Below are 9,024 nucleotides of genomic sequence, written 5' to 3'. Positions count from 1 at the left end.
CTTCCAGCCCAGGTGTTATGTGTGCAGTAAATTTCAAGGGTGTGCACAAAATAGTAGGATTTGTTTCAAGCTCAGAACAGAACAGCCCTACTTGAAATGTTCTCTTGAAATGTTTTGAGTGTTATGTGTTCCATCAGAACAAAGCTTGAAACAGCTAAAATGTTATCTGTTCTGTTGAAGCAAAAACTCAAAACATTTAAAGTGTTCTGGCCATAGGAAACAAGGGAATCTCAGGAGCAGTGGCTGATGCCTCGTATTACACCCCAGGTCTGTAAAGTTAATGGGGTGGTGGTCTGTGCTGTTACCAAGTACAGCAGCGATCTGGATTTAGCTACAAAATATCAGACCTATTGTAGTGCTCAGAGCAATTGGAAGACTCAACACTATGCTTCTTGAAACAGCCAATTTTTTTTCCCCCATGACTGGAACAAAACTCTCCAAACACTTCATTTTCACTGTCAGTGACTATTTTGATCTCAGAAGGTTTTGAGGTTGAAATGTTTTTCATATCCCTAGTGAACAACTCTACAGAATAACCTAGTCATTAGTTCTTTACAAGCTGCAGCTTCCAAGACAGCTCTGTCCCCAATAGGACCCAGTTAGCATATCTGCAGTCTTATTCCCACATTCCACTGAGAACTGGCTCTGATACATCGCATTACATGAGGCATTTATTTCTCTCTTTTTTCTATTTTATTTATTTATCAGATTTTGCCACCGCCCATCTCCCCACAAGAGAGGGACTCCTATTTTCAAAACCAATTTGCCCAATGGTGCCTGCTCAAAACTCAAACATTACATACTATTTTGTAATCTATTGTTTGTTCATTTAATTCATAAATAATTTAGATGTTCAACAGTTTAGCAGCAAGTTAGTAACACTCAAGATACCATTAGGTGCAAAATTCTCCAATATTCTTTTTAAGTCCTATGAAAATGCTCCATGATATCACCTATAACTTTATAATGGACGACAAAGGATTGGAGCCCAATTTATTTTAATTGATTAAAAGGAATAAAAACACTTACACAAATGATTATTTTAAATTATGTTAACCTACATTTTCCATTGGTTGGGACAAAGCAAAAACAAAACACCACAAGTTTTTGTATAGCAGATATAGTCATAGCTTGGTTCTGCTTACCATACTAAACTATAAGGTGATTTTCTATTGGCTTGGTGAAATGTGTGAGTAAAACCACAATAATTTGCAAAGCATGTTTTATGGTTTCACATGTTATTGTTGAACACTGTTTAAAACAAAACATGGCATAATGTTTTGTTTTCTGAGCAGCACTGCTTCAGCTATTAACAGGAGAATTCAAGATGGTGACTGGGAGTCAATTCTGGCCACCGAGCTAAGAAAGGTGGTCAGTTGGGCTCCTAGAAGACCCCAAAAGATCAATGCTCACCCCCTGCTTACTCTGTTTACCCCCTCTTACGGGGTGGGGAAGTCTGGGAACACTTCAGCCCATGGTACCCATGGCCAGAGCGAATGACCAGCAGCTGCAGTGAGCTGGGGAGGGCCTCGAAACAGCCTTGGAATAGTCTTATGGTAGAGCAGCCTTGTGGCAGAGGAAAAGGGAGAGGGCCTCGAAGTGGCCTTGCGGTGCACCAGGACAGCCAGTGGCGCAGTGACCGGCAGCTGGAGTGAGTGGAGGAGGGCCTTGAAAGGCCTCGGAGTGGCCCCGCGGAGGCTCAGTGCACCAAAACAGCTAGCTGCTGGCAGCTGTGGTGAGCGGGAGAGGGCTTGGGGCGGCCTTGGAGCAGATTGCAGCGGAGTGATGGAGGAGCAGGAGAGGGCCTTGGAATGGCCTCACAGCACGCCAGAATAGCCAGCAGTGTGGCAAGTGACTGGTGCCCACAGTGAATGAGGAAGGCCTCGGAGGGCCTTAGGGTGGCCTCACAGTGAAGGGAGCAACCTCACAGTGTACCAGAACAGCCAACAGCACAGCAAATGACCGGTGGCCCCTGTAGACAGCACGCTGGGTGCCGGAGGAGCTGGGTGGACACCCCCTGGGGCTTCTAGGGTTGAGAGAGTACTGGCAGGATGGAGGCCATTGGGCAGTGGCGACCCACTGGTGGCTGTGGCGAATTTGGATGGTGCGGGGAGCCCTGGGGGTGGACTGGAGGACCAAGTGGACCCAGACTGAGCCTGGAAGTGCCATGGCAAGACAAGGGGTGATTGAGCCCTCAAGTGAAGATCTTGGTGGACCAGCAAACCCCTGGAAGTGAGGGGGCTGGGGTCCCTCCTGTGTGAGGAGGGGGTACTCCCTCCCTGGTGTGAGAGACAGGGAGGGAGCCCAAGAGTGGTTGGGCTAAGTGTGTGGGAATCCTGCCTCCCTGAGTGAGACTCAAGGGGGAGGAGAAGAGACTGTGGAGACCCCTGCCAACTAGTGAGAGAGGCCGGTGAATGGGGCGGAGCAGTTGTGGAGATGGGGAGTTGGCTGGGTCCACACAGCACTGAGAGTGAAAGCTGGAGTGCCAGGGGACTCACCACCATCCCATGGTTGTTTGGTGTATGGTTGGGAATGTATGCTTGGATGGAGAGACCCCTTACCAGGGCCCCTGGAGGATCAGGATTGGGAGAAAATGGGAGTTCTGAGGGATTTAGGGCGGGTTATGATTGAGGTGGTGATGGGTCAGGGGTGTCATGGTGGGAGTTGGAGGGCGGGTCATCGTCGGGGAAGACACCCCCAGTGTTTGGTCCCGGGCCCTGGACAGCAGACCCATTGAGGCCCTGGCTTTCAGCTGATGCTTTTGAACACCAGGTTGGTCAACAATAAGGCCCCCCTCATACATGATTTGATCATCGAGGAGGGGGCAGACCTGGCATGTATTACTGAGACCTGGTTGGGCTCTGAAGGGGGCGTGCCTCTTTTGGAAATGTGCCTGGCCAGGTTCATGGTATGGCACCAGCCAAGACCCCAGGGCAAGGGTGGAGGGGTGGCTATTATCATCCAGGAATCTCTGTTGGCCTTCAAGTATGCTGCTCCACAAATGGCTGGTTGAGAGACCTTGCTCTTCAAGTTGGGTTCCCGAGAACAGTTGGGAGTGTTGCTACTGTACTAGCCTCCCTGCTGCGTAGCAACCTCCCTGCCTGAGCTGCTGGAGGCTGTCTTGGGCCTGGTGGTGGAGTTTCCCCGGCTTATGGTTCTGGGGGACTTCAACCTGCCATACCTGGGGCGTGCCTCAGAGGCAGCTCAGGAGTTCATGGCCCCCACAGTGGCCAGGGGCCTGTCTCCAATTATTCGGGACCCGACTCGAGATGGCCTCACACTGGACTTATTTTCTTGTCAGAGCAGTGACAACGTGATCTGAGGGGAGATTTACATCTGTCCCCTTTGTCATGGTCAGATCACACCCTGGTGACCTTGAGATTCTCCTATGCTGCCCCCCTCCACAGGGAGGCAGGACCCATTCGACTGGTCCGCCCCCAGCGACTGATGGACCCGGCAGGGTTTCAGAGTGTCATGTTCATCGTTCCAATGTTAACAGTGCATCGTAACATTTCGCATGTCATTTTGCTGATGCGTGTTTCGTTTGGGAAGGGAGGAGGATTCTGTCTCCTGGGCTTGTTATCTGTATGCAGCTGGATTGGAATGTGTTTGGGTTATCTCGTGTGTTCAAGGTTTCCTTCCCAGGACATTAGCAGAAACTGTTACCGGCACCTGGGGTGGCGGGGGAGTTTGAAACTGTTGGGCAAGGGGAGGGATTACGTTTGTGCCGAGGGTTTTTAGTTTGTATTTGGCATGCTTTTGCTCATTCTCAGCTTTCTCTGTATTTGCATACTATTCTTTAATAAATCAGATATCATTAAGCTTCTACTTGTGAGTCTGGTTTTGTTAGGGTAAGCAAACATTACACAGAGGGAGCTTGGGGTTATACCCGAGGATCTGCTGCACAGTCCAGCGGAGGCCCTGGCTGCTGCCTGGAATAGGGAGGTGGCCGGGGCCTTGGACAGGATCACACCCATGCAACCTCTGTTGTCCAATCAAACCCGACATTCCCCGTGGTTTATGGAAGAACTGAAAGTTCTGAAGAGGATTAAGTGACATCTAGAGTGCCACTGGAGAAAGACAAGGAGCAAACTCGACTGAACACAAGCTAGAGCCGCTGTTAAGGCCTACCTTGTGGCAGTAAGAGTGGCAAAATATCAGTATTTCTCCACTCTTATTGCATCCACAGAATGCTGCCCGATGGCCCTGTTTAAGATCACCCAATCCCTTTTAGGGAAGGTGGATCTAGAAACCCATCTACAGGGCTGTGCTGAGGAGTTTTCTGGGCATCTGGAGGATAAAATCACTCAGATTCATTCCAAGTTGGATGCCAGGCATGGGGCAGGGTCTGGGGAGATGCCTGGGGAGTGTACGTGCCTGGTTATCTGGGAACAGTTTGATCCTGTTTGGCCTGAGGAAGTGGACAAGGTTCTTCGGTCTGTAAATGCCACCACTTGCCAACTAGATCCCTGTCCCTCTTAGCTGGTGAAGGCAGCTTGGGAGGTGACATGTGGGTGGGTCCAGGTGATGCTGAATTCATCCTTAGGGGAGGGGGTATTTCCGGCAGCCTTTAAAGAGGTGTTGGTGAACCCCCTTCTCAAGAAACCATAACTGGACCCCACTATTCTGGACAATTTTCTTCCAGTCTCCCATCTCCCCTTTTTAGGGATGGTGGTTGAGAAAGTGGCGTTGCAGCTCCAGAGGGTACTGGATGAAACGGATTATCTGGACCCTTTTCAGTTGGATATGGGACAGAAACAGCTTTGGTCACACTTATGGATGATCTCTGGTGAAGGCAGGATGGGGGCACTGCATCCATCCTGGCTCTTCTTGACCTCTCAGCAGCTTTCGATACCATCAACCATGATATCCTTTTGGGTCGGCTCAGGAGTTGGGGGTGGGTGGCTTAGTGTTGCGCTGGTTCATCTCCTTCCTCCAGGGCCGGTGTAACGATTGCCCTACTCGAATAAAATGCTCAGACTCCAAATCCAAGTTTAAGGTCTGGTTTTATTTAGAATAAGGTGCAAACAGAGAGAAAGCTGAGAATGAGAAAAGCGCGCCTAAACTCAAACTAAATAGCTCCATTTCCAACAACGACCCCCCCCCTGCATACAGAACAATCCCACATTCCCAGGTGCTCCTAACAAGCTCTGCTGATCGATGGGCAAAAAGACCTTGACATTTAAGAGATAACCCAAACACAGCCCCACACATCTCCCTGTACAAGGTTTATCAGCAGCACCCTCCCAGCCAGGAACACGCATCAACACTCTGGCATGTGAACCATTATGATGGAGCGAACATCGCAATGGTGACCATGACAGCCGGTCCCAATCAGTGGTGATAGGGAGCGAGAGATCCAGCCTGCAGCCCCTCCTTTGCCGCAGGGTTCAGTGCTCTCTCCACTTCTTTTTAACGTCTACATGAAACCACTGGGTGAGATCATTCCAGATGGGAAGATCTTAACCTTAAGCTGCCACAGGGTGAGGTATTATCAATATGCTGATGATACTCAACTATACATCTCCACCCTGGGTGACATAAGTGCTGTTGCCACTCTTTCACAGTGCTTGGAGGCTGTAAGGGTTTGGATGGGGAACAACAGGCTTCAGCTGAACCCTGGCAAGATGGAGTGGCTGCAGGTTGGGGGCTCCCAAGTATCTGGGAACTTACCATCTTTGGTTCTGGATGGGGTTGCAATGCCCCAGGCAGACCCAGTATGGAACCTGGGGGTTCTCCTGGACTCACAGCTCTTGCTTCAAGAGCAGGTAGTAGTTGGGGCCAGGGGAGCCTTTGCACAGCTTCGTGTTGTGTGCCAGCTACACCCTTTCCTGGATCATGAGTCCCTCCAAACAGTCACTCATGCCCTGGTCATCTCCTGCACAGACTACTGCAATGTGCTCTACATGGGGCTACCCTTGAAGAGTATCTGGAAGCTACAGCTGGTGCAAAATGTGGCCACACAAGCAGTTTTAGGAACCCCTAGAAGGGCATATATAACACCGTTGCTGCACAAGCTGCATTGGGTGCCAGTTTGCTTCTGGGTCCAATTCAAGGTGTTGGTTATTACCTTTAAAGTCCTACTTGCCATGGGTCCAGGTTACCTGAGGGACTGCCTCACCCCCGTTACATTGACCTTTCCCACCCGGTCAGGCAGAGAGGGTATGTTACAGACCCTGTCCATGAGGGATTGCCGATTGGCAGGATCCAGGAAGAGGGCCTTCTCTGCCATAGCACCTGCCCTTTGGAACAAGCTACCCTCAGGGGTAAGACAGGCCCCCACTCTCCCAGCCTTTCAAAAGGGAGTAGAAACTTGGTTATGCCACCTGGCCTGGGATGGGAGGGGGAACAGCTATTCATGGGGGTGGTTGGCCCTGTGAGGGTGCCAAGGTTAAGATCTTCCCATCTGGAATTTTATATTTTATATTCTATATTCTATATTTATATTTATATTTGTATTTTTATGTATTTACATTGAACTGTTTTAGCTATTTGCTATTTTTATTATTTGTAAGCTGCCCAGAGACATCATACAGAAGATGGGCAGCAAAGAAATTTAATAATAAATAAATAAATAATGTGTGAACATGCCTTCTATGTTCTCGTCATTGTAGAGAGAGAGGCTAATTTAGTTCACATCAGAGCAGACCAACTAGAATGCCTTGAATCAGAATGTAAGGGTGGGAGATCATCTGGTCCAACTCTCTGACTTGTGCAGGAATCTAAAGCATCACCAACAGATGACCACATGTCCTCTATTTGAACTCCAGTTACAGAGAGTCTACCATTTCCTGTGGCAGTCTGTCTCATTATTGAACTGCTGTTGGCATTAGGAATATTTTTCTGGTGTCCAACCAAAAGCTATTTCCTTGTAATTTAAACCCACTGTTTCTTGTTCTATCTTCTGGAAAAACTCTGAACAATTCTGCTCTGCCTTCTACATGACAACCCATCAGATACTTGAAGATAGCTATTACATCTTTAAATACATCTGAGCCTCCCATTCTTTCTCATTGGTTTTTCCTTCTTATCTTCTTATTCTTCTACAGGTACATTCTAGTTTTTAAATGTCCATCCTAAAATGTTGTATCCAGAATTGAATGTAATATTCTAGGTGCAGACTGACTAAGGTGGTATAGAGAGGAATTACTACAATCCATTCTCCAATTTGCAGTGAACTTGGTTTTAGGGTCAGGAATTTCTTCAGCTGCAAAACTGACTACATCAGTGCTCTCTGCCACACATCTAAGGAGTTCTGTAGCAATTTCAATAGATTCAGAATTAATTTTCAAATCTATCCCAAGAAACAATAGGTTCTTAAGCATCATGTGAGTATAAATTATATCTCTATCCTCTTCCCTTCTAGGCTGAATTAATGTTCAAGGTTTTGTGAGGAGAAGAAAGCCTTCAATTCTGCAAGGAACTGTGTTATCTAGCTAGATTAGTCAGGTTCATGAAAACCAGTTGTAAACTGCACACCTAACAGCTGAGCCCCAAATTCATATTGTTTTCAACTCTGCCTGGACAAGCTTGCCTATCCAGGCAGAGTTGGAAGAAAAACCTGGAGAGTGTAAGCAAAGGACTGGCCTTTGCAAGCATAGGAAAAGCCAGATACCTGACCGACCCATGCTCCAGACTTTCCAGACCTGCAGTAGGTCCAAGCAGAATGGAGAAAATGTAGATTTCTATTTTAGCTCTAATTGTATTGAAAATAGTGGATTTAAATATGGTTGTCTGTAGCAAAACAGAATATAAGTATTAATATAACAAAGAATAACACTACTTCATTTCATTAACACTACTTTGCTTCGTTTAATGTTTCTGATTGAGTTGTGCAAATAAGTACAGAAATGTACATACGTAACATTTTAAAACTGACAAGTACAAAATGCTAGTGCAAGCTACCTACATCAGCAGAACAAAATGTTGCCCAGTTTTAAATAATACTATAAATGTTTTGCTATACATCTTTTCAGCTGCTGCTGATAAGCTCTTGGATGCTGATGGCTTTCTTGTAATCAGCAATTGCTTCTTTAATTAAACCCATTTTGCCACGGATATCAGCTCTGAGCTTATACATCAAGGCATCATAAGGCTGAATTGAGAGTGCTGTAAAAGGTGACATTTTATTAGGTGATTTCTCAAGCAAATGATAACTATATGCTAACATTTCAACTATAAATATTTCATGCATTTCATCTTTAAAATTCCTTAAACATTAATTGATTATATTTCCCATTGTTTGGTTGACTCAGTTCAATAAGATGGGAATTCCAGTGACTAAAAGTCTAAGCAAGAGGCCTGGCATTAGACCTAAAAGCACATGTTTTGATTTTGTAAATCTCTAAGCAGCTCTGTAATATGACACTGAAAAGTGGTGGGGTAGGAAAATAAATCATCCTGCGTGCTCTATAAAGACCTGCGTGTTGCAATTTATTGTAGGATGCAAGGATTTCCCATGCTGAACAGACGGCTGGTGCTGAAGACTTGAGCAGCACTGATGATCTGTTTGTCAAAATGATAAAGGAGACCCTCATACTAGAATGATTCGCCCATCACTCCCACCTACCCCAACAAGTGATTCAGTATGTCAAACCACCTCATTTTGGAGTCTTGCAGTGCCTCTTTTAAATGATGAGTGTGTCAGATGTATATACTTCAATGATTATTACCTTTTGAAATGTCTTCCTCAGCTTGCTCATATTGCTCTAACATGCTGTAGAGATTTGCCTTGTTAAAATATATTGCTGCAGAGAAAGGAGACAGGTAAACTGCCTTCTCAAAATCTTCTTTTGCTTCTTCAAAGTTTCTTAAAAGCGTATTTGTAATAGCTCGATTCAGGAAAGCAGATTCATTTTGGGAGTCAAGTGTCAGGGCCTTGGTATAATAGTCATTTGCCTATAAAATTAAATACAATGATGGCATCATTTTATATTATTTTTGATTTTTGATTTATCAAGACATTAATACCTTGGATAAGATATAAGTAGAATGCTATAATCTTAACTTAATCTTCAACAGTTC

At 46.1% G+C, this 9,024-nt stretch overlaps 1 protein-coding gene across 1 annotated transcript in view; it reads right to left on the bottom strand.

Annotated features, from left to right (window-relative positions):
• Positions 1-7,963: 7,963 nt before the first annotated feature.
• TTC6 (tetratricopeptide repeat domain 6) overlaps positions 7,964-9,024 on the bottom strand; it is a 37,699-nt gene continuing 36,638 nt past the window's right edge. Inside the window, exons 11-12 of the mRNA XM_063288907.1 lie at positions 8,673-8,898; positions 7,964-8,109 (exon numbers count right to left, since the gene is read on the bottom strand). Coding sequence (XP_063144977.1) covers positions 7,973-8,109; positions 8,673-8,898 — 363 coding nt within the window. The 3' untranslated portion in view covers positions 7,964-7,972. The remainder of the gene's footprint in view (positions 8,110-8,672; positions 8,899-9,024) is intronic.

This window comes from Candoia aspera, chromosome 1 (assembly GCF_035149785.1).
Source record: "Candoia aspera isolate rCanAsp1 chromosome 1, rCanAsp1.hap2, whole genome shotgun sequence".
NCBI classification, from domain to species: domain Eukaryota; kingdom Metazoa; phylum Chordata; class Lepidosauria; order Squamata; family Boidae; genus Candoia; species Candoia aspera.
The sequence above is the reverse complement of the archived record's forward strand: the minus strand, read 5'-3'. Positions and strand labels throughout refer to the sequence as shown.